Source organism: Fukomys damarensis, unplaced genomic scaffold, assembly GCF_012274545.1.
Source record: "Fukomys damarensis isolate Sample0158 unplaced genomic scaffold, DMR_v1.0_HiC HiC_scaffold_5, whole genome shotgun sequence".
Classification (NCBI taxonomy): domain Eukaryota; kingdom Metazoa; phylum Chordata; class Mammalia; order Rodentia; family Bathyergidae; genus Fukomys; species Fukomys damarensis.
In genome coordinates this window covers 82,565,819-82,590,727 of record NW_022900917.1, presented here as the reverse complement: position 1 = coordinate 82,590,727, position 24,909 = coordinate 82,565,819, and the positions used below count along the sequence as shown (strand labels likewise).

Genomic DNA, 24,909 nt, shown 5'->3' with positions numbered 1-24,909 from the left:
TAGAATATATATATATATTTTTTTTTTCTGGTGGTAATGAAAATGGCTCCGCAGAATGCTGACTCGGAATCTATGCAAGTACAAGAGTTACCTGTGCCCCTGCCGAACCCACAGAAACCTGGAAACCGGGAGACCGAGAACCGAGATGAGACCATCAGTGAGGGGTCCATAGACCGAATCCCCATGCGCCTGTGGGTGATGCATGGGGCGGTGATGTTTGGCAGGGAGTTCTGTTACGCCATGGAAACGGCATTGGTCACACCCATACTGTTGCAGATTGGTAAGTGCTACGCACGTCACCATGTCCAGCATGGCACTGACCATGCTGCAGGTACTAGACCCGTTTTGTCCTCCAAAGCCTTGACTTGAGGCCCTAGTCCTCTCTCCTTTAACCTGCTATAAATTAGTCTCCTCCTCTGTTAAACCCAACCAGGGGGTATGTGGCCTTCTGGTGTCAATCTCTAGTCACAGTTTTGGCAAGACGGGTGGTTGGGCACGTGGATATTCTGGGTGTCAGTGGCTGCACTGGGACAAGGTACAGTGCCTGGCTTTGGGAAGCATGAGGCAGTGCTAGATTCTCTGTTGTCCTCTTTCTGTCATTATCATCCTTGGTTTCAGTTTTAATTCATTGTGATATTCAGGTGGTTGAATGACACTGGTTGCAAACCATGATTCACAGGGTTGCTTGGCTTGGCACAATGGAGCCCAGCCTGGTGACGGTGCTGCTGAACTTCCCAACTGCCGCTTGTGTGTGGCAGTGGGGCCAGAAGTTTTATCAAAAGGTTTAGCCTTCCCTGTGGTCTCAGAAGGTTTTGCAACTCTTTAGCCTCACAAGAGTTCTAGGTAAAGGAGCTAAGCCATTTAAGAGCTTCACTTTCATTCTAGAATTCCACACAGACAAGGTAAAATATTTTAAGAATTGATTTTGGTTGTTTTAGAAGTATTTCTTGCTGCAAATGTAACTGTTTTGTTCAGTGAGAGCTGCCCCAGCCCCATCGCATGTGCACATTGCAGTACATGGTTCTGCAGTCGAGGGCAGTGGCCTGTGAAGGTGTCAGTTTCTGTCTCAGGTCTCTAGTTCTCGTGCCTGCCCAGGTCTGTCACCAGACAAATTGGTGGAGACTACTCACCATGCTTTAGCATTTCCAATGTCAGGTTTCAGCACGCTCTTCCTTTTAGAATTCTGTGTGTTTCGTTACTTCTCTCCAAAGCCTTTGTCCTGAGAAGAATTCACCAAGTAGCCTGTGGGCTCAGACATTGACAAGATCAGGATCTCCTGGAGGGCTGGGAAGTTGTAGAGTGTGATGACTTTTAGGTCACTCTGTTCTTTCTTGTCACGGCGTTTCTTCTCTTGATCCTTGGTGCCACGTTTCTTCTCTTGATCCTTGGTGCCCTGTGCTAGGACACTGAGATGGACAGGTCACTATATCTGTCTTCGTGTGGCTTAGCCTGGTGGAGGAGGCAGAAACAACTTGCCAGATCCACAAGTACTACTTTAAAAGTAGCCTGAGGGAAAGAAACAAAGACCCCCACCATCATCAAGATGGAGACACCAGATTCTCCCAGGAAGGGAACAAGGTGGTGTGCCCAGAGGGAGGGCCTCAGTGTGTCCACGGAGTTAAAGATCACCTTTGTGGCTGGCTCCAGTGGGAGGGGAGTGGGATGTGAGCAAGGTCACCTGATGTTTATTTTGTCCTCTCGATGTCTAAGGACTTGCATCCAGTCATACTCAAACCACTGTCTAGTGAAGCTGGTTAGAGTTGGACCTGTCTTCCAGTTCTGGACTGCCTCTTACGGTTATGGTGACTGCTGAGTGATTGACCCTGTACACAGATGTCCGGGAACTCTGCGCCCACATTTTCTTTGTTATAGGCTTTGAAACTGACACGCACAACTCCTTGGAATTTTCACACTTTCTGGGTTGTGAACCTCAATTCCTTGCAACTTTTAGCACACTTCATTGTTTGACTTTGAGTACCGTAAGTCCCTGATTTTACTAACAAATAGTTGAGTTGTGAACTTTCACAGGTATACTGTATATGACTCACTTTGTCAGATTACAGACGAATCTGACTTAGGAATGTTCTTCCGGAATGGAACTTGTTCATAAATTGGGGACTTACTAATAGTTATTACATGAGACTTGTATAATTTCAGGTAACCAAGGATAGTTAGTGTGTGTTTTAAAATATATTGAAAGTAGCTTTCCTGAGTTCTAGGCATGTCTGCTCTATATCAAATTCCAGAAATGATGACTGAAATAGGTGAATTGTAATAAAGGAGTAGGCCGTGGCAATCTGACCTGAAGGGATGACAGTATCCTGTATCGGCCCCAAACTGCGTAACTCACATAAACCTGCATACGCAGTCTGTGTGTAACAGGACTTGTGGGTAGGGCTGGCCCTGGGGATTGAACCAAGGCCCTTCCCAATGAGTTACACCCCCAACCCCTCCCCACCTTTTTTAAGACAAGGACTCACTAATGGCTGAGTTGCCCAGGCTAGGCTCAAACTTCCAGTCTTTCTGCCTCAGCCTCCCAGAGTGCTGGGATTACAGGCATGTCCCCACAGTTCTGCCTATAATTTGTGCTTTAAATAATTGAATGATAGCAAGTCTGCTCTTTCTCATTCAAAAGATTGATTCCCCAGGAAAAACTTTCTCATTGAAAACTCAAAAGGAGAAAACACGAAGAAGTGGGTCAGTTCGGACTTTGCCACCATAAAAGGTTGTAGGGCAATGTGCTCAATTCAGGAGTAGTCAGCTGAGATATGCAGAAGATAGTCTATCTCTGACAATGGTGAACTTGTTCCTGTGATGGGTGTGCTATTCCCAGTTGATAAGTTGTCTTTTGTTCTTAAAATGTCAGTGGTAGCACTGCTTGACAAGCCCAGTTAGGGGTTTGTGCCTCATCACTTCCCCCCACAGTGACTCCTCTCCTGTAAACAGAGGCTGTTGGGGTGCCCCACGGTGAGGAAGTCCCTCCTGCTCACTGCCCATTATCTTGTGGCTGTTGAGGACCCATGACTGCTGACATCTGTGTGGTACGCTGTTTCCTAGGCCTAGGCGGAAGGAGGCCCTTGATGGCAGAGGAGGTGGTGGATGTGACCAGGAGAGCAGGGTTGGGCCTTAACAGGACTGGCTTCCTTTCTGAGTCCTGCACACTTGAAACTTGGCTGTCTGTGAAAAGGACGTTTGCACCAGAGGGTGACCTTGTGCATGCAGGGAGGGTATGGTCAACACTGTCAGATGAGCAGTCTGGGCTTGGCACCTTGGAGCAGCCTTGCCTTTGGTTTCTAAGCCTTCACTTGCAGGGGAAACTTTTAAGATTTCCTTTCTTTCCTTTTTCTTTTTCCTTCCTTCCCTTCCCCTTCTCCCTCCATCCCTCTCTTCCTTCTTCTTTCCCTTCTTTTCTTCTTCTTTCTCTTTGTCCACCCTACTACCCAATAGTGGGGAGTGAACCCAAGGCCTTCTTTTTGTTTTGTGTGTGTGTGTGTGTGTGTGTGTGTGTGTGTGTGTGTGAGAGAGAAACAGGGTCTCACCTAGCCTCAGTTGATCTGTTTTTCTTAAATTGAGAACATTTTTCCCCAATTCAGAGTTCAAAAGTTACATTGAGTTGGACAGTGAAGTCTTTTCGCATTCCTGTTGTCCAGCCATTTGAGTCCCATCCTGTTTCTCCTGGCTCCTACATGGGATACTTGCTAGTCAGGCATCTGTGCCTCTTCTCTGTCCCCCAGAGTGACTCTTGTAAAGCATCCCCAGCATATTGTGAAGCTGATTCCATGCCAGAGAAGAAAGTTTGCTCTCTATCTTCAGAGCTGCTTGTTGATCTGCACCTGGCAGTGGGCCTCTATGGCTGTGTCTAGGAGTGTCCCTGGCTGGCCTTGCCGTGGACTGTCCCTCGTCTTAGTTACTTTCTCATAACAGGGACAAAATACCTGACACCCACAAATTGAAGGAGGAAAGGTTTATTTTAGCTCACAGTTTACAGAGGTTTCAGTCCATAGTCAAATTCAGGGTAGAGCAGCATGGTCAGTGAACATGGCAGAGGAGAAAAAGTTCATGAGAGGAAGGCAGGAAGCAACCAGACTTTTTTCTTCTTTCCCTTTTTGTGCCTTCCATGCTACAAGTGGCTTAGTTGGTGCCATTCACACCCAGAATGGGTCTTCCCTGTTCAGTAAATCCATAATCCACACCCAAAATTATGCTACACCAATCATTGGAAGAAATCATTATCACACACCCATGTTACAGTATCAGACCCATGATTCATCCAGTCAACTCCCAAAAGCCCCACCTATGAACAAATGATACTTCAGTGGGACATCTAAATATAAACCATAACATTCCTTCAGTCAGTACCACTGCTTCCTTGCCTATTTGAGATGCCACTGTTCCTATGGACTAAATTTCTATACCATTTATTGAATGGTTCAGCTTTTGGAAGAGACTCTAGGATTCATATTGAGACAGAGTAGCACCTAAAATCCTGTTTTGTTTTTGTTTTTGTTGGTGTCAGAATGGTTTTTGATGATGGGGCCTACTGTCCTGCTCTAGAGAACAGAGGAGGTGAGGCGTGACACTGGGTACTGTGGGGAGGTCTGGAAGGTAGAGGGAGGACCCTGAGAAGTTCCCTGGTGCACACCTTACCCTCCACAGCTGGTGATGGATGTGCCATTTACACATCACTACAGTTGCAGAGCAGGTGACGATTCTGGCAGCTCAGTGTCCTGTTAGAATAGATGGCCACATTTAGCAGAAAGGCAGCAACTCTGAGTCAGCTCGCCTCTGGACACCCTCCCGTGCTGGTTCCCATGTAGTCTTTTTCCCTTGAGAAGGAGAATCCAGCCTCCCCTCCACTTATTGTTTCCCTCTTGGCTCAGGAAGTATACTCAGGGGAAAAGGAATGTCAGATAACAGAGAAAGGACAGCTTTTATTGCTGCTTTGGGTTTGACTCATGAACAAGAGCTGGGTTAGTGTAGGGGAACATGCCAGTTCCCCTCCTTGGCAAAAGCCCAGTGCAGCAGTATATAGGAATTGTCAGGCAGTGGCTGCAGACTTACTTATGGGGAAAGTCGGATTTATTCCCTCCTACATGCAGAAGGTGGAGGATAATGACCAGGGCTTATGTCCACTTTGTGAATGTCCACTGAGTTAGGAACACCAGACTTTTCCACTCCGTGTGGCAGCGTCTTGTGATCAGAGTTCCTAGGGCATGGTCTGCTCTAACTGGAAGTTTGCATTTGCTCCTGTAGGAAAAGCTTGCCCTTTGAAAACCATTCACAGCAAGCACTAGAAGTAGAAAATGCTCTTCATGTGTGGCTCACCCTCCATTCCTGAATGTGTAAGCCATGGCCACTGGAGGCCTGGTGCTGTAGATTGGCCAAAGCAGTCTCCCATCAGTCACCTGCAGGGTCTGAACACACATCTACCCCATCTTAGAAACTCAGTGCAATGTTTACAGAGCTGGCCACCTATTAGCTTCATATCAAAATCCACAAAACATGACAAGTCTTTGGTGAGAAATTAGAAACGTGTCTTCCTACCCTGTGTGAAAATGCATCTCATTATAGTGGGTGCACATGTGCAGTAAACACTCAAGATGTTGTCCTCATAATTTTTGAGTACTTGGACAGTTATTTTAAACTCTGAACTAGGCGACTTGATTTTGTGGTGATATTGTGACTTCTTTGCCTACAGAGTCAAGATGTTATTCTCATTGTTCACTTACAACCCAGGTGACCTTTACACCTTTCTAGGAATTCCTTCTAGGGAAAGGGTCCAGTCTTGCCAGAAGCCCTGGCTGACCCAAGGGACTTAAGCAGACAGTAAATTCTTGGCCTGTTTTCTTCTTATGAAAGGCCCAGGCTGGGGTTCAGCTCTGTGGTGGGATGTGTGCTTAGCTTGCACAGTGCCTGGAGTTCAGTCCCCAGTGCACACCCGCACACACACGCACACACGCACACAGTGTGTGTGTGCGCGTGCGTGTGTGTGTGTGTGTGTGTGTGTGTGTGTGCGCGCGCACACACACACACGCGCACCCATAGTCCCAGCGACTGAAGAGACTGAGGTGGGAGGATCGCTTGCCTGGACAACAGGCTAGCCTGGACAACAAAGTGAGACCCCCATCTCAAAAAAAAAAACCCAAAGCCAAACTTCAAGGCTCACTTCCCTTTCTTGGCAGAAAGAGCTCCTGAGAGTATCTGCCCCACCTTACTTTAGCATCTGGTACCACTTTGTCACAGCAGGCACGTGCAGTGCCTTGGCACCCAGTGTTAGGTAGTAGAGACTTTGCAGGAGTTCTCACTTGGAAGTCCCGCCTCTCCCTGTCTGCCAGCTCAAGTAGGCTGGCACGGGGGCTGTAGAGGCCAGAAAACTTACCAGGAGGGCACCATGATGGCTTCTCCAAGAATCCTGCATAGCACCTTCAGCCTGTGGCTTATCTGCAGCCCCAGGCAGGGCAGCCTGCTCTACATCCAGGGAACTAGGGCCCAGGCACAAGCAGCTGAACCTGCTGCATGTCCAGTATGGGGAGTGTGCCAGCCAGACACTACAGGATGTCGCTCTTGTTTGATGAGGGACCCTTCCTACACATAAGGCTGTGGGACTGCAGGGTCACAGGTGCCAAGGAGGTCAGTGGCCACAGTTGGGTGAACCTTGATGGCATTCTGCTCAATGAAACAAACCTGTTACAGAAGGATGACTACTGTGTAATTTCACCATATGAGGTGCCCAGAGGAGTCCAATCCATAGATAGGAAGTAGAACAGTGAATGCCAGGGTCTGGGGAGGTGGGGAAATCTGTGTCTAATAGGACATAGCTTCAGCTTGGGAAGATGAAAGTGTTCTGGAGTTGGATGGTGGTTGGTAGTAGTTGAATAGCAATGGGAATGGACTGAATGTAAAGTTTAAACTTAATAGTTAAAATGATAAATTGTGTGTGTGTGTGTGTGTGTATATTTATTATTATTATTACAGTAAAAAATGTGAGAACAAATTGGATGGCCATACAGAACTCCACCTACAAATTAGCAGCAATCCTGCTGATTGGAGATAGGAAAGTCTAAAGGGTGGCTGTTGTGTAGGTGGGAGCTGCCACAGACCTGCTCCTGTCTTGTGAAGAGACCCAGAGGATGAGAGGGTGTGGGTGTCTGCTGAGGATTCTTGTCTGAAAAATCCACTGATGCCGGGCCTCACCACAACCCACATGCAGTTAAAACCTACCAGGAGAACACCTGTGTGTGTATGCATGAGGACAGTTGGATGTGGTGGATCTCCTCCCTCTGCCCACAGTGCTCACACAGCTTCTAGTGCAGGGACCCTATGTTTGGGAGGAGAAATATGGGTTTCTTGGCCTGTAGAATGCTGTGAAATGTTCACAGAAACAGTTTTTCTGTGTGTTCCTGTTATCAGACTCTCACGCACACCTGCTTGCTAATGCTTGCTGGATGCTGGAAGATGATGGCAGCTGCATGCCTGTGGCTCACCAGGGACCCGGCAACTGGGAAGTTATGTTTAGAGAGCTAAGGGGTGCTGGTGAATCCAGGTCAGCTCAGATGGGAAGGTGTGAGAGAGGCTGTCTCTCAGTCAGTTTTGAGGGACCCTCGTGTGCTGGGCGTTCTGCCGTGTTTGGGGCAGGGGTGGTGGCTTTTGCCCCAGAAGCCTCCAGATATCAAAAGAGATTAGGAAGACTTTTCCCTGCTATAGAGGAGCATGTAGAGTACATAGAGACAGGTGGGAATGAGGGACACAGCTCAGCGCAAAAGGGGCACAGAAAGACAGGCATGCCTCTGATTTGCAAAAGTTAAGGGGTGTGGAACAAGAGTGAGTATGAGCGCTTTGGGCTGTGGTACAGCAGGAAGGGTAGAGGAGGGTGTGGCATATTACAGAAGTGGTGACAATCTAGCAGGGTGGAAAACAGCTGCTTTTTGCACACCGGGGCAGCTGTGTGCTCATGAACACTGGTGGAACTCTCGTGGTCATCAGTGAGCTGCACTGCATTGTGGCGATTTCTCAACTTACTGGGTCATCATGAATATTAAAATACAGGGGATTTGGGCCAGGGATTTGGCTCAGTGGTTCTACCACCTATCTCACAAGTGCAAGGGTCTGAGTTCAATCCCTGGTACCAAAAAAAAAAGGGGGGGGAGTAGATAAAGGAGTGGGAAATGATCAAGATATATATCACTTCCCCAAAATGAGTGTAGCTATTACGTTTTCTGAACACACACACTAATAAAAAAAACTGAAAAAAATGTGACAGAACATGAACTCTATCAGCATTGATTTACACAGAAGAATTTTACACCTTATTTCTGCAGAAAATTATTTTTTATAGTGAAAACCAAAAGCAAGTTAAATTTTAACAAACCATCACATTCATGTTGAAAGGATAGGGCAAGGTAGGAGCTCCTTGGGATCTGTGGGCCTGGACCTCAGAAGGCTCCCAGGCAGGTGAGCAGGGGCATGAATGGCTTCCTCAGGGAGGTTGCTCTGTAAACTGTGAAATACTTCCTTAAACCACACCAAAAGTAAAGTTAGAATCATAGAAAGAAGTATTTTCATGTGGTAAAATTTAGTACAAGTGCTGTTTTTATTCTTAAAAACAGTCAGTACAGAGTGTATCCAGCAGAAGAATAGTTCCCAGATTATGGTAATTTTGTCAGTAAATAATTAACTACCAGGCTGAGGCCATAGCTCAGAGAAAGAGGCTTGCTTAGCACACACAAGACTCTAGGATCTATCTCTAGCAACACCAAAAAAAAATTATATATCCAAGTATTTTACACCAAATATGACCATATCTAAATTACATAAGTAGTATAGCATAGTCATTTACTTACGTTTTTTTTTTTAAGATTTTGTCGAAGATCAAACCCAGTGCCTCCCCCTTGCTAGCAAGCACCTGAATTGCACCCTGACCTTGTCTCCTTTTTTAAGTGAAGAGTGGGCATGAATGTGTCTTCTACCTTATAAACTACTTTGGAAACATCACAGCAAATAGATCGAAAGAAACTTTGATGTAATATGTTGTATTGGCTGTAACTTTCAGACCTTCTTGATTTCTGCAGGTTTCCAAGTAGGCTTTTCACAGAATAGAAAACTGGGAAAACTGAGGTTGGCTGGGAGGGACAAGGTGTAGCCTGGGTGATTGTCTCCAGATGCCTGCCCATGGTGTTAGATGTGGTGTACAGGAGGAACCTGCACCTAGGCTTCCACTGCGGCTGAGCGCCCAGGCTGCAGCTCTGACCAGGGAGCATATGCGTGATGACTCTAGGAGAGGTTATCATGGGTCACACATTTCAGTCAGGCTACTTCTTCATTGATGTACACACAGATGCATTTTTTGCTGTCAGTTGAAAACATGGCTAGTGAGAATAATGGCCTGTCTTGGAGAGTGGTGTCTGTCTAACGACAGCAATTTGAGGCAGCACCTCCTTTCTCTTCCCCTTCCAGAGTCCTGACTTCCCCATTCTCTATCAAGCCAGGGCCACTCTGGCTACTAGTAGCCTAGGCCCTTCCTTGTATGCATGCCAGCTTTCATCAGCACTCTGTGGGAGTCATCTTGGGGTCATAGAAGGCCTCTTCTGGCCCCTCTTTTCTAGAACATGGTTGCATCCTATCTTCTGCACCTGTATCTTTGCTAAAGTGTTATTGTTGAGCACAGTTGTGTTGAAAGTGCTCCTCAATCAATGATTCTGGGTTTCACACAGCTCAGGTGGGCAGGAAATATAATAGGAAGAAAAGGGTTGAAAGTGTATTAGTTAGCTTTTTGTTGCTGTGACCAGAATATATGTCATATACAATTTAACAAAGAAAAGACTACTTTGGCTTATGACTTCAGAGGTTTCACTCCATGGTTAATTGGCTCTAAGGCAGAAATATCACTGTGGAAGAGTATAGTGCAGAAAAGCTATTCACTTCACGTCAGAAAGCAGAGACCCAGAGAGAAAGGGGCTGGGGACAAGACTTAGCCTTCAAAGGCATTCCCCCAGTGACCTGCTTCCCCTAGCTAGACCCCACCCCCAGTAGCCCATTCAGCTGTGAACTCAATGGGTAAATTGATGGATGAGGTTAGTGCCCTCACTATCCAATCACTTGTTTGGGTCTGGACATCTCTCAACCCATTCAGGTTAACAAGATTAACTGTTACAGATGGTAAAAGCCAAATGAGTTGAACCCTGAGTATCTTCTACCTGAGGTGTATCCAAATAGAGCTATCCTTTAGGTCACTGGTGTCTGGGCTTCAAGTCTTGGAAAAAAGTCTAGTCTAATTAGAGAGATTTAGGTAATGTTAAGATGTAAATGGTAGCAAAAACCTAATCTAAATATGAAAGTTAATTATACACATAGAATATTAGCTTATAGTAGAAAAGAACAGAAGGTCAGAACTGAAGGAAACATTCCTTTATATGCAGCTGAGACTGTCAAAATAAGAATGAGGAAAAGTTTGGGGGCAGGGCTGAGGGAAAGAAGTTTGTGAAAGAGGATTGACTTGAGATGTCAGGTATCACACTGGAGTTGAAGACTGTTGCCATTGTGCCTGGTTCTCAGGAACATCATCGTAATCAGCTTGGAGTCTTCTGAGGGCTGGGAGGTTATCCCTGGCCATGGTGCTATAGAGGAGAAGCTGTCTACTGAGGAGTTGGGGATCGGACAGAGTGATGGTTGACACTCCTTGCTTACCTCTGGGGCTGCTAGAAATGGTGAGACCCCCCTTCGGATGGAAGGACACTACAAGTAATACCGAGAGGACGAAGGTCTCAGGGGGACCCATGTGGAGAACATGCAGAGAATGGGCTGAGAGCAGGGAACAGATCCCAGGCACGTTTCGTCACTGGACTTCTCAGCCTTGCTAAGTTCTCACAGGAGAAAGTGGCCTTTCTCAGTCAGAGAAGATCAGGATATGGAGGGGGAAAGAGACCTGCTCGGGGTCCTCAGTCAGTTACTGAAGAATCAAAATTTGAGCCATCCCTTTCACCCAAACAGGCTGCTCTTCACAGAGACCACCATGACAACAAGTTCTGAGTGACAACAAGTTGGGCCTCAGCTGTTAGAGGACCCCGACAGGAAGGAGAATAGTCCCAGTTCCTACAGACTAGACACACAGACCCATGTGGGAGTGATTATACACTAGTGGTTGCACCAGCAGTAAACTGTTCTAGTGGCTTGGTTCTTGGAGTCATCAGAGACGTTTACAGATCTCTGCAGAGAAGGAGATGATCTCAGAGCTGTCATTAAACCACAGAGCCTCACCTCAGCCACAGCACCAAATGTGGCCTCCCAAGGCCAACCTCACCTGCAGATCCACAGCCCATGCCCAGCTGAGGCCCTGCACCCATGAGACTGAGGGAGAGGCCCACCCTGTGGGCTAGGTGTTATGAAGGTAGATGTGGCAGAAGGCTCTGATTACTCAAGGTCTTTATGGTCATCTGTAATAGAACCTTTAGTACAAATTTAACATTCTCCTTCCTAGTCACATGGTAATGACAGTTTAACCACTTAACAGTTTACCCCGAGCATGAGTTTGTTTATATACTATCCTGAGCGTCACTTTGGCAGGTGTCATTTCAGCTGGTTGATTCTTGTATTGAATGAATTTAATAAAATTTCTTTTTTTATATTTCCTCTTATATTATCTTATAAAAATTAACAAAAAATGATATGCAAGCCAGGCGTGGTGGCGCATGCCTATAATCCCAGCATTTGGGAGGCTGAGGCAGGAGGATCGCTGTGAGTTCAAGACCAGCCTGGGCTACATAGTGAGTTCCAGGTCAGTCTCACCTACACAGTGAGACCCTGTCTCAAAAAACAAAACAAAAAAAAAAGATGCAACTTTTGGTCATCCTATATTTAAATAATTGGACCAGTAAGTGGTTAATACTGTTCTCAAGTCATATCAGAATTTACTTGTGGATCTAGGGGTATAGCTCAATGGTACAGCAGTTGCCTAGAATATGCAAGGCACCAAGTTCAATTTCTAGCACTGCTTCCCCCTTAGAGAAGGAAAACCTGCTTTAGGAAGGAAGCAGGATGTATTTTGTAAGTTCTGAAACTCAGAGCTGTCTGCAGTCTACTTCTGCACTGGCTTATGAGTTTACTAATTTTAGTAATTCCGTGGGCTGATTGATAAACACTTCTGTTTTAAAAATTAAATTCTGTACTTACAGTTGAATCTTGTTACCTGTAAAGGTAATAAGTCCTGCCACCTGCTAGTGATATGGGAACACTCTGTGTGTGCACTCCTGAGGCCACTCCCCTGTCCATACTTCAGGGTAGAGATTTGAGTCTCTTAAGATGCTGGCAGGTACACATCCCTTTGATGTCCCTTGGACAGTTTGAACTAGACCATGAAGGGAGTGTTGAACCGTGGAGTAGCAGGTGCTGTAGAGTAGACCCTCGGCCCACACTGGCTGTCAACATTCCCACACAGTACTGCGTGCAGGCACTGATTAGTGTAAAGGTGACATTCAGTGTCTTCACAAAAAGACAGTACTCTGCTGTTCCCCACCTGGGGTGTTTTGGACCACTTTTCATTACTGGGACCAAAGCTATAAATAACAATAGATAAGGCAGATGTCACCTGATGTTAGAGGCCTTTCCCTGTCATGCTGACCCTCCACTGTCCCTGAGGCTCCTCTGCAAATTTCCCCTAAGCAGGGTACCCCACATCCTTTTTCTTGCCCCTTCTACCCATCCCAGATCCCTCCCTGAGTCCTTTCTCTCTGGGTGACCCTCAGCCCTAGACATGTGAAAGGTTATTCTTCAGGAAGGCATGGGTGTATGTCTAGGAATTGGAGGTAGAAAGCTGAGAAAACTTGACTTAACTTTTATTAAGAATAAGATTTGCTCTTGGAGCTGTTTCCTTTGGATTTCTGGGGGTTTTTAGGAGCATAGGCATATCCTCCAGAGATAGTGGTCATGGAAGAGAGATAGTGGTCATGGAAGAGAGGACTGAGGCAGGCAGGCTTATGTCCTGCACATGGCCAGGGACATACAGTGCTACAAAGTGGTGTTCAGCACAGAGCTGGCACTTATGCTCCAGATTTTAGCAGGACCAGGTCCAGGCTCCTTGAGACACTGTTCCACCCTCAGCCCCCACTGTAGGAAGTGGCTTGGGTGAGAATCACCCCTCAGGCCACCAGCATTGGCTCTAGCCACCTACAAAGCCCCCTGTTCTAGAATCCTGTTCTGCTTCCCTGCCCTCTGCCATCTGTTTAGCTCCTTCCACACCAGCTCACTGCTGTCCTGTTACTGCTAGCAGCCACTCCCATTAATACCTGTTGCAGGGCTCCCATATCTGGGCCTGAGCAACTCCATCACCACCACCTAACTGAAGGTACAGCGAGAATAAGAATAAGACAAAGGCTTAACTGCTTAAATAGGGGTCTGGGACAGTCTTATCAGGCTAAGACCCCAAGGCACTGGCTCCAGACTCGCCACTATTTATTGATTATACAACATTGCAGGGGGGCATAAAAGTAGATGCAGGGAACAGCAAGGCTAAGATGGTGATGTCAGCTATCCTTGTAAAAGGAGAAACTGCATTCCTGTAAAAGATAGGTCATGATTAACAACTAACCTGTTTGTTTTCTTAGCTAACATTTGTTCTGAGAGAATGGCTGCATACAAGTCATAAAGTCCTCAGCTGCAGTGTTACCTTGCTATCAGAGGCACCACAGTGTCACTGACCATTGAGGCCTCAACTGTGGCCCTTGGCATAGGGAGATCTGTTTCTGCACACCAGCTGAAGGCTCATCTATCAAGTCACATAGGCCTAGGACAGCCTCACATTTTAATCAGTAGCTAATTCATAAGCCAATTCAGTAATATTTTATAGCGTGCTCAGTGTGGTTTTAAGCTCGTCTCTAGTATTCTCTCCATCCCTATCCAGGTTCCTTCCAGTGCTAAATTACAGCAGGCTTGCTGGACGGTGTACTCACACTGTGGAGTTAGTTATAGGGAAAGTACTGTGTGCCCAACACAGTGCATCACTTGCTCCTCAGAGGTCATTTCCATTTCACAGATGAGGATGCAGAAGCTTCTAAGGCAATGGAAACCCCTCACAGCATATCACCACTGTTACTCCCATCACAGCATCATCCACAGACCACAGGAAGAAGCACTTGAGAGCCTCATGTCTAGGTCCCCTGTGTGGGATAGGCCTTGTTCCTTCTTGGTGCTGTTCTGGGAAGACATGTCCAGTTTGGTTGGATGATACAGTCACCACACATGTATAATGTATAACACTAGGAATCAATTCCCTAGCAACTTCAGGAAGCAGAAAGTGTCTACTGCAATTGCAAAGGAATGCATGAGATTCTTTGTGCATGGCTGATCATACAGGAAAATAGCATCAGCTTGGATGCCACAAGGCAGGGTATCCACCTTCCTGAGTGTGATGTTCAACCAGTGCTAGGTCAGTGAGGCTAGGGTTAGAGGCAGGACTGGGCCTGAGCCCTGCCCCATGTACCCAGTGGGGGCTGGGGCCTGTCACCACTGTTGCTTGGGTCCAACTCATCCAGGAGCTTGGCACTTGTGAGGCTTCTGTGCAGGAGCCCACCTAATTTGTCCAGAGTGTGGGGAGCACTATGGACTTGCAGGGTCTGCCTTGCTCTATTGGGATCCTATAAGCACCCTCAGGTCTGTAAATGGGTCTTCTGGGGGTACAAACCATGTTCCTCTACACATCTTCCCCCTTGTTGAAGGAAGGGGTGGGCTTGTGAGGTGGCTGTAAGGTTGAGGTTGTGTCCAGAATGGCGTTCTCACTGCATGCTGTCTAGCACCTATGTGGGTCTTCCTAAGTTCCTAGGGAGGCCTGCTTCTAGGAGGACTCTTGGTGGCCGACTGTGATGTACAGCGATCATACAGACTCTTACGTGTAATCTGTTTACCGAAAGCAAATAGACTTCCTGAGCACTTTCTTAGAACTATGTAATTGATCTGTTGAACTGCCTCCATTGTTTTGAACTCACTGGCTGTGGAATTTGCTGTAGCACTGTGGCCTCAGAAACACAGAAGGGATTCTGTGTCTTTGGCTGTCTCAGGTGCCAGGCACTGATCTGGGCCTTTCTTTTTATGTTTTCTTGTTTAATCTTCAGAATGCTCACCTTTATCAGTGTGCTGCTTTTCCACAAGGTAACAGAATGTTGGAGGCCTAGTCTGTTCCTGAAGTCCTGAAGCTGGTAAAGCATGGCCCCTGAGCTCACATCTGCTTTCAGAGTGCACCATGGCCCAGTCACTTGCAGCTGTCATGATGTGGGAAAATCCAGGTTCCAAAGTTCTTCACAAGTGATCTGTCTTCAGGGCCACAGAGGCGGGAGCTGGTGGGAGCCATAGGGATTGGGCGTACTTCGCTCCATGGCTGTTGGCTAGGAACCTTCCACCACCTGGCAGTCAACCAGGATCCTCTGTCTGGAAGCTCACTCCAGACAGTAAGAAAACAAATGCATGAGCAAGATGAGTTGAAGTGGCTGTTGATGTTGGAATGGGAATATCTGAACTCCTTGGAGCTGTCCCTATTGTGCTGGGTGTGGTAGGACTGAGGTCCTGTGCTGGATGTGAACAGGTCTTGTATTTTCTGAGAGCAAGAGGGGGCAGGATGAGGCAGCTGAGAAAAGAGAAGAAGTCCAGTGGACTGAGCAGCCAGCGGGAGGGCAGGGCCTTGCAGGCCATGGGCAGCAGGCTGGATGTTAGCCCAGGGCACTAGCAGTTTGGGTGGGGTAAGCAGTGCAGGCATACATACAGGTCTCTAAATCGCTTTGGCTGTGAAATGGTAGGTGGGCTGTGGGGGCCAGGGAGAAAGCAGGGATCAGCTGGAAGCCCATCATGCTCAAATAAAACTGCAGCTCTGGGCCAGGGATTTAGCTCAGTGGTTCCACTGCCTTCCTCACAAGCACAAGGTCCTGAGTTCCATCCCCAGTACCAAACAAAGAAAACAAAACAAAAACCTGCAGCTCTTTTAAGGGCATGAAGGGAGGCACTTGGCATCAGGTAAGAGTGAGGCAGAGTGCTCTGGGCAGACACAACAGTACAAAGCTCCCTCGCATGGGAGGAGCTGCCAGGAGCCAAGTGCAAGGCAGGGATGGTGGCCTTGTCGGGTGAACCTGAGGTCCTGCCAATATGAGTGGCTGGGTGATCAGGCTTTTCTCTTAGGGGACGCCATAGTATCACCAGATGGGGTCCAAGAAGCTCCCCCCACAAAGAGGATATAGAGACCTCATTTCATTCACCCACAGAGTAAGTTGGCAAACTTTGGTCACAGAATAGTAATTCTCAGGATGAGTCAGTAGAGGCACAAGTAGATGTATTTGGCAGAGTTAAACAAGTAACACACTCAGAAGTGAACGTAGGCATCCACAGAGTGAGTTGCATTATGGTCTGGGGCTGAGGATATTACATAGTCCTTGGAGGTGTCCGCAATATCCAGTACGTGTATTCCTAATGTCTGCAGGTTACATGTTAGTGGGATAGTTTAGAATGCAAACTATTTGCGGGTGTTTGAAGTTTAGAGATATGGTACCCACTTAACAGTGCTGTTTCTTTGGGCATGGGGAGTCTGGGATATATGAATCTGTAGTATGCAAAGAATAACACAGGCTCAGGTTATAAGTGAAAAGCATGGGCTTAATGTGCAGACGTATTGTATCTTCAAGACCCTCAGGAAAATTTGGAGTCAATTTCCTAGGAGGAAAAAAGGCATTATATATAACTTAAGGTAATCTGGATTGTGTCCTGAAGCTGCAGTTCTTAGTTTTTAAGTGTGATTTTTCTTATCTCCTTTCTACCTATCTTTCCTGTCTTTATTTATTCTACCTCAAAGGAGGTCTAATCCCTCTCCTCACCCCCTTCCTCCTCCTCCGACTGTGTCCTCCGACTTGTCTCCTTGGTGGCTCTTGACTTTGAGACTGGTGGTACCATGCAGCTGTTACAAGGAGCAGAGGGTGTTGGCTAATGTTAATGTGATTTTAGGCTGGGTGGCAGGACATGGCACAAATTTTATAATCTCCAAGATGCTCCTATAAGCTCAAGATGAGCTCCTCACCCCCTTCCTCCTCCTCCGACTGTGTCCTCCGACTTGTCTCCTTGGTGGCTCTTGACTTTGAGACTGGTGGTACCATGCAGCTGTTACAAGGAGCAGAGGGTGTTGGCTAATGTTAATGTGATTTTAGGCTGGGTGGCAGGACATGGCACAAATTTTATAATCTCCAAGATGCTCCTATAAGCTCAAGATGAGAGGCATATAATCGCTTACCCAACCACAAAATATCTGTTCTCTGTCTTGTGGTACCAGAAGTTGAACTCAGCCTTGCACATGCTGAGTAGGTGCACCACCACTGAACCAGATCCTGATCCCAAAACATCAAGAGTCATAAGGGTGGCCAGTTGTGTTGCAGTCAGGCAGAGAGCAGCTCGTGTCTGAACTCACCAATAAGTAAAGATCCCCAATAGCTGGGCACAGAAGGCTGAGGGATACAGCAGGGAAGCAGGAGGGGTGTCCCACTGGCATTCTTTTGGAGAGAGTGTGTCCTGCTTGGGTCTGGCCAGGTGCATCTAGTTGTGTATTTGAGGCTCCTCCTCATGTAAAAATTAACAACCCCTGCCAGAGAAGTCGGGAAGCCCTTTGTGGGCAGCTGGCTGAACTGTTTACCTCCCAGATCAGAGGCCAGCACAGACCAGCATAAGGAGCTAGAGATTACCAAAGGAAAGACCATTCTGAATCTGCTGGCATCAGATTCATGGAACCTGCAGGAAGGTTGAATGCCACAGGCAGTAGACCACACTGACAGCCTGTCTGCACTTTTGCTGCAGGCGGGGAGCTGTGGATGGATCTGCAGACTCCACCTTTTCACACTGTTTCACACCACACAGCTCTTCCCCCTAGGCTTCTTGGTGTTGCCTCTTTCACTGATCCTAGGGCCTGCCTCCCACAATGAGCCTGGACCAGTAGTCAGCATTCTGGGAGCTCTACCTGGGGGTCCTAGGCCCTGGGCTTCTCTCCACCCATCTAGGACTTGACTCCAAACTCCTGGGGAAGCAGGAAGGAGCCCAGGGCCACACTCACCCCAGCCCCTCTGTCTCACAGACCTCTGAGGGATTGCTGGTCCTCTGGGAAGTAGTGTGGTGGGCACTGGATGGTGGAGACACAGGGTTCAGTATCAGTCACGTCCCCTCCCTGTCCACACCAGGGAGTTGCAGTGGTACCAGAACAACCACCTGAACATCTTGTTCCATTTCACCCTCTCCCTGCCTTTCCTGCAGCTCCAGTGATTCTAGAATGTTCCTTACAGCCCTGTGTGCCCCCCCATGGAAGTGACCCCTCCCCCATGCGGACTCTCAGCAGCCTGTGCTTAGGCCTGTGATGTGAAGGACAGCACCCCTGTCCTCCTGTCTGTGGCCTCAACCTGATGGCTCCATGTGGGCTCCAACTTCTGAAATCTAAGGTCACTCAAGGATGCAGCACATTACTCACGAAGAACTCGTTCTCATGAGATTAATGTTATGAATTTTTGTCCAAGAATACAAACATAATCTGGATGTGCCAGGCTTTGTCTATTGAGAGAAAGAATGTGAGTTCCGATTCCGTCTCAGACCTTTGTTAAACATTTATAGGCCACTTTCCCAGCCCCCTGTCTCCCCGTAAAGTACCAGTTTATCAAAAATGCCCTTGTGAACAGTAGCTGCCACACATGCCCCAAACGTCCGCGTGACCTCACACAGCCGTGGACGCACAGTGACACAGTGAGTGTTTCCTGTGCATGGGGAGCTTCCGGGTCCCACCATTGTTGTTCAACTTTTGCCTGGAAAAAACACAAATTATTTACTGGGGACCGACGTGTTTGTTTAGCGCTTTGCTGGGAATTGCCCGTCTGAGTTGTCCCAGGGCCAGCCTGTGCTGCACTGGCAGTAAGGCTGTGTAGCCGGCTTATGGGTCAGCTTAGGTGAGAGGGACACCCCTTGTTCACTAGGGCTGCTGTGGGAAGTGTTTGCTTTTCTTGCTGACATTCTGAAACAGAGAGTGCTGTCACCCTGTCTCTCAGGCAGCTTTGTAGGCTCTGTCCCATTACTGCAATGGCCCGGCTGCAAGTGCCTTCATTTTCTAATAGGTTGGGATTTTACAGCCTGGAGTAGAAACAGAATGAGACCCTGGTGTGGTTGCTGGTGTGCTTGCCTTCCTGGGCTCCTCCTGCCCCCTGGCACATGCAGTTCTGGACAGTGCAGCCTGCTGGCCCCAGGATCATTCCCTGGTTGAGCCTTTCTGCCTGCCTCCCCTGATACCTGATTCTTATGCTTTGGCAGTGGGATTCTAGGTTCCTCCAGGTGCCCTGGATATGGACAGACCTACCCACAGGTGTTCGGTCTCCTGTGGTTCCCACTACATTCCTTGATTTCTCTGGAGAGCGAAGGTGGGGTAGGCTGCTGGGGAAGTGGGGCCCACATCAGGGTGGAGGCTGCCTGTGGTTAGACTGTAGCCTCAAGCCAGACTGTGTGACTGCTTCGTGATCCAAGCCTTGTTGAGCCCAGTCCAGTAGTATGTGTGAATGAATACTTTGCTTTCTGTGGTGGAGCAAAGCTGTGTCCCAGGTCACTGAAGCTCAAGCCTCAGTGGATGATCTTTACCCACTGAGTGGGATGAGAAGGGCCTATCTTTCTGCGCTAGGTGACCTGCCATGGGTCATTTCAGAGGATGGTGTACTGTTCCACACCTTCATTGGCACCCAGTCAAGGAAGGATGGACAAAGGAGGCCCCAGAGCTCTGGCCAGGCTGGACTCCAAAGACATGAGCCTCCAGAAGTTGTGATCCAGCTCCTCCAACCCACGTTTTAAAATTAAGACCCTGATACCACCAGGCCACAAGAAACTGTCAGAGGCCTCTAAGTACCTAGGTCCTTAGCAACTGTGTTTTGATTGATAGGCTACCCTGGCTTCTAGGCCATAAGTGAGTTGCTTAGGGTCAGAGAGGAGGTTGTAAGGCCCCGCCAAGAGCTGTGTGGAGGGGTGACTTTGTGGTCAGGGCTGAGGGAGCCAGCCTCAGAGGGACATTACATGGGCAACACTGCCCAGGATGCCTTCAGCCACACATGGTTATGGCACCTGCTGGGTCCAGACACTTGGCCAGGTAAGCCTGTAAATGTGCCAGTGCTGTCTTCCTTGAGCTCAGGGCCACAGCCAACAAGTAAGGTACAAAGGACCAGTTAAGCTGGCAGATGGGCAGCCCTGATGGCCTCCGTGCAGGGGCTAGAAGCTTAGGGCCTGAATATGGACCGGCTGTTCACTCCCCAACACTACACACACCCCCCACCCCCGCCAATAAGAAGCCTCACTTGTAAGCTGTCAAAGGCTACTTGGTCCTGGTACATTTTTCTACTTCCAGACCCATCAGCATGACACTGGTTGTGCCTCGGGGCAGGCTGGGAATGACTGTCCCCTGAAAGCAAGGAAGCTATGGCTCACACCTGCAATGCCCTTTTTGTGCTTCCTGGGATCCTGTCAGTGCTTGGGCAGTGACTGATGCTTGTTGACATTTTTCTAGGCAAGCAGAAAAATACTTTGTAAAATCCAGGTTTAGATTTGGCGACCATTTTCATTTCACTTGCATGACTAATTTCAGAAAGGAATGGTGGGATTTCCCAGATCCTTCTGTGAACTGTGCACTTGAAGCCACACCCTTGTCCCTGGACAGGATAACTGATCAGAGTGTGGGCTCACCCCAACAGCCCCCACATGGGCCCCTGCTACCCCAGCCAACTGTGGGCATCAGTGTTGGGCAGGGTGTGCCAGCAAGCGCTGTTGGGCTGGGCAACTACACTACCTTTGCCAAGACTTATGACTGGATTCAGCAGCATTGCCTGGGACCGCTGCAATTTGACCCTCTCTACCTTGATGCTAGAGTGAGCATGCACCAAGTTTGGTCATCTCTGCTTCGTCTCCCCTTACTTTCTGTGGTTGCAGCTTCTATGAACAGCAGCAGATCCTTCAGCGGTTCATGCCTTGGCACCCACGAAGATAATGTCCCACCTGAATCACCCAGTCAGCCCTCAAAGAGCCTGTGAGACAGGAAAGTGAGGCTGTCTGCCTAACTGGCTGGTGGGGCTGTGGTGACCTGAAGGCACCATAGGGCTTTATGACACCCTCACGTATTATCTTTGTGTCAGTTTGGCACTAGGAGCTGGTCTAGGCCATGCCAGCCTCTGCTCACCTCAGGACACTGCAGAATTCAGCACAAAGCCTGCATTCACAGGATGGCTCAGGTGGAGATGGCCCATTCCTCTTCTTGCAGCTGTCATAGAGCCTTATATGTGATAGATGCCTGAGTTAAAGAGGACGAGTTAGAGATAGTTCTTTGCGGCCAGGTCCTGTTGCTCCAAGTGCTTGGTCCGTGGTGGTAGTGACCGACTGCAGCCAGCAGGAAGCAAATTAAGTGTTTATGGCTCTTGAAAATCTTCAAGGAACTGCATTAGCTCCGTCTTCCCTCCCTCGCTCTTTGCTTTACTGCTCCAACCAAAAAAAAGGCCCAAGTTGTGGCTAGAACTTCTGCCACTGAGTGTGGCAAATGTGCATCTTAAAAGTGGTTGCCTTCAGTGGGGAGCAGAATGCTTGGCCGATAGGGCAAGTGGCCTCTCAGTGACTAGAGGTCTCTGAGCAGAGATGGCACTTGTCTGTACCCTGCACTTCTGATGTCAGCTTTCCCTCTGCCGTGCCTTCATCAACTACTCCCTGAGCTCAGGCTTCAGCTCAGAGACCGGAGTCAGCTGAGGCCCAGGGGAGGAAGTGACAGACTTGTCTCTGAACCCTAGCTCCAAGAGTTTTGCCATTGTGGTTCTGCTACTGCCCCTTCAGGTGGGCTACAGAACCAGAAGCCAAGACAGGAGGAGCTGAGATTGGTGTGTACCAGTCAGCTCCTGCAGTAGCAAAAGTGAAGATAGCAGAGCCCCAAAGATCCCCAGTGGGTACCCCTGCTGGCCAGGAGCATGGTTGTCAGGCCCAGGCCCAGTCCTGACTTGTGCAGACTTTCTCTGTGACATGCAAGCCTGTATGCAAAGTGGCACTCACACCCTGCATCAGGCCCATGTCCTCTTAGGAAAGCATCTTTCAGCCTCATTTGCTCTGAAATTCAGAAGCCCGTAGCCCTTTCTCTGCATGACACACAACCTCCCAGCCCTGTCAGCTGTTAGCAGCGTGGTCACCTGTGACAGTTGTCCACCTGTGGGCTTAGTGTGTCTATTCCATGGCTTTGCTGATGCCTTTCTTGGGACTGGAAGCTGCCCAGGCCAGGCCAAGTCTGGATCCAATGGATCATCAACCATGAGGTGCACAGCAGGTCTGCCTTGGGCAGGCTTACATGACTTGACATGACACCAGAGTGAAGAGTAGAGAGCGGAGCCACAGGTCTCTTTAGAGGACCCTCAGGGAGAGATCTACATTAGGTAGATCTGGTCACTCAAAAGGGGATGGGTCTCATGGGGCACAGGGCAGGTGGGGATAGCAGAGGGTAGTCAAGATCAGGATTACAGCTGAGATTGGACTGGAGTTTGGGTAGCAACAAACACCAGGGCAGGAGTCAGTCAGTGGAATGGCCCAGCAAGGCAGAGCAGTGGAGACTGGACAAACAGGGTGGACTGGCATTTCCAGTTTGGCTCCAGGCAGCAAAACCTTTAGGCCCTATCTGGTCCTGTCTGGCTTTGGGTTGGGAGGGGAGAGCTGCAGGTAAACTGTTATGCCCTCTCTTCAGGACCTGCAGCCTGCCTGAGTTCACACAGAACTTCGGGTACATACTGTGGACTGCATTATGGAGAATCAGTAAAGGACTGCAGGGAACCCAGCACCTCCAGAGCCCACCCCAGGCCTGGGACCCTTAGAGAAAAGCAAGCCATGATCAGGAGACACCATAAGCACAGGATACAACTCCAGGTGGATATCATTGGTGACAGAGCCTGCATGTTGGGGGCAGTGATGCATTCCGCTCTCTCTGAACTGTAGGCCACACTGCTGACTCTGAGAAGTTTCAATCAGGATGCATTTTTGAGAAGTAGGTACCTAATGTGTGTGTCACTGAAGGTGGGCAGGGTTCTGTGACCTGTGGCACCCCCTGTCCCTTTGAGTGCCTCAAGGCAAAGCCAAGGAACCCACACCTACCATATTAGGCCCAGTCCATCCCACAGAACTCAATCAGCAAACTCCACATTTCCCAAGCCCTGGATACGTGCTGCCTGGGAACAAAACTAGCCTTCCTGGAGTTGTATGGGGGTGCAGAGGTCAGAGCAAACACCTGAGTATGGCAGAGCACGTCAGCATTTTAATGGGCTGCTAGCAGTAGGTTTCAAAGGTGCTTCCCTCCTGCCTGGGAAAACATTTCCTCCTCCCACACAAGTTTATTTTTCTTGTCAGTTCAACACAATATTCCGTTTCTCAGTGCCTCTCAGTGCTGCCTTTGGCAGCATAAAATCCTAGCCAAATGAGGCAGTGGTGTGCCAGAGCCCTTTTTTTCTTTTAAGTATGTAACATAGGTCATGTAACAAAGCTAGAGGATTAGTTACCGTGTGACCATCCAGTGACACCCACTGTGCACATCCAGGGCAGAAAGAACGACCCCCAAGCCTGCCCTCCCCTGTGGGCCCTGCCCCTCCTGAGGTGACCAGACCCCTGACTGCTAGCAACAGTCTGGACATAGCAGGACAAGAGCCCCATGGTGTGTGCCCATTCTCCACGGCTGCGCCATGCCATAGTAAGAGTCATCCACGCTGCTGCACATAGCTGTGGTCTGGTTTTTCCTGTTTTGTGTGGAACTGTAGCTTATGACCCCATCCTCACCCCATGCCCACCCTACTGTCGATTGCTCTGTGTAATAGGAAGGCAGCATGCAGAGTAAAGGAACATAGACCATGGAGTCAAGCTGTCCTTGCCTAAATCTTGGGGCCACCACTTTCTAGCTGTGTGATCTGGGGCAGGTAGCCTAACTGCTCTGAACTTCAGGCTTCCCTGCTATAAATTGAGCACAGTTCCTGTCTCCATGGTGGTTAGGGAGGCTAAATGGGGGTGCATGTCACGTGCAGCCACAACACCTCAGCTCCGGTTGGGACACACATTTTATATTTCCTCTTTCTCCCTTTAACTGTAGCCCCTGTCCTGCTCACTGTGGACTGTCAGTATGGTGGGCTGATGGTGCCCTCAGGGGCCTGGCTGCCACCAGCACTGTGGAGGGTCCTGGTCCCAGTCACACCGCCTGCCAAGCACCTGCTGTGTGAATAAGGCCAGAGCCAGTCTCGTGGCTGTCCTGCAAACAAGGCCCAGGACACTGGGCTGATTTGATTCTGGGTGCTTGGCATTCTAGGAGACCTGGTGGGGCTGTGTGTGTCTGCATGAGTCCACATGAGTCTGTGTGGTAGAGTGCCTCCTGAGTAATGGCCCGTGTCCCTTCAGGCCTTCCGGAGCAGTACTACAGTCTCACGTGGTTCCTGAGCCCCGTCCTCGGCCTCATCTTCACACCACTCATTGGGTCAGCAAGTGACCGCTGCACCCTGAGCTGGGGCCGCCGGCGGCCCTTCATCCTCGCTCTCTGTGTGGGCGTCTTGCTTGGCGTAGCACTGTTCCTCAACGGCTCTGCCATAGGTGAGTGCTAGTGCTCTGGGCCTCGGGACTTCACCCTGCAGGTGTGCAGTTGGAGCCATAGGGTTGGCCCTGTGGGACCTGCATGGGCTGCCTGGCAGTGACCACAGTGCAGGCAGCTTGGTAGTGGCGCCAGCCCACGTGGGAACGCCAGAGGAACCTGTTCACAGGGAAACGCTTCCTGCTGGGACCGTTTGTTTTTAATGCATATCAGACACCACATCCTGTTTCCAGCATTATTTCAGAAATTATCTTTTCTTTTCTTTTCTTTTTTTTTCTTTTTTTTTTTTTTTTTTTTTTTTTTTT

General features: G+C 48.7%; 1 protein-coding gene and 1 long non-coding RNA gene across 3 annotated transcripts in view; one reads left to right on the top strand and one right to left on the bottom strand.

Annotated features, from left to right (window-relative positions):
- The first annotated feature begins 11 nt into the window (after positions 1-11).
- Slc45a4 (solute carrier family 45 member 4) overlaps positions 12-24,909 on the top strand; it is a 35,281-nt gene continuing 10,383 nt past the window's right edge. The window contains exons 1-2 of one of the 2 annotated variants that reach the window (XM_033760891.1): positions 12-280; positions 24,418-24,606. In XM_033760891.1, coding sequence (XP_033616782.1) covers positions 37-280; positions 24,418-24,606 — 433 coding nt within the window. In that variant the 5' untranslated portion in view covers positions 12-36. Of the gene's footprint in view, positions 281-23,009; positions 23,027-24,417; positions 24,607-24,909 lie in introns of those variants that run through there. The other variant, XM_010639209.3, reaches the window with a different exon arrangement.
- On the bottom strand, positions 16,611-18,337 carry LOC104872854. The gene is made up of 3 exons (XR_783290.3): positions 18,085-18,337; positions 17,042-17,121; positions 16,611-16,680 (listed from the first exon to the last, which is right to left on the bottom strand). It is a non-coding gene; the product is annotated as an uncharacterized LOC104872854 (long non-coding RNA).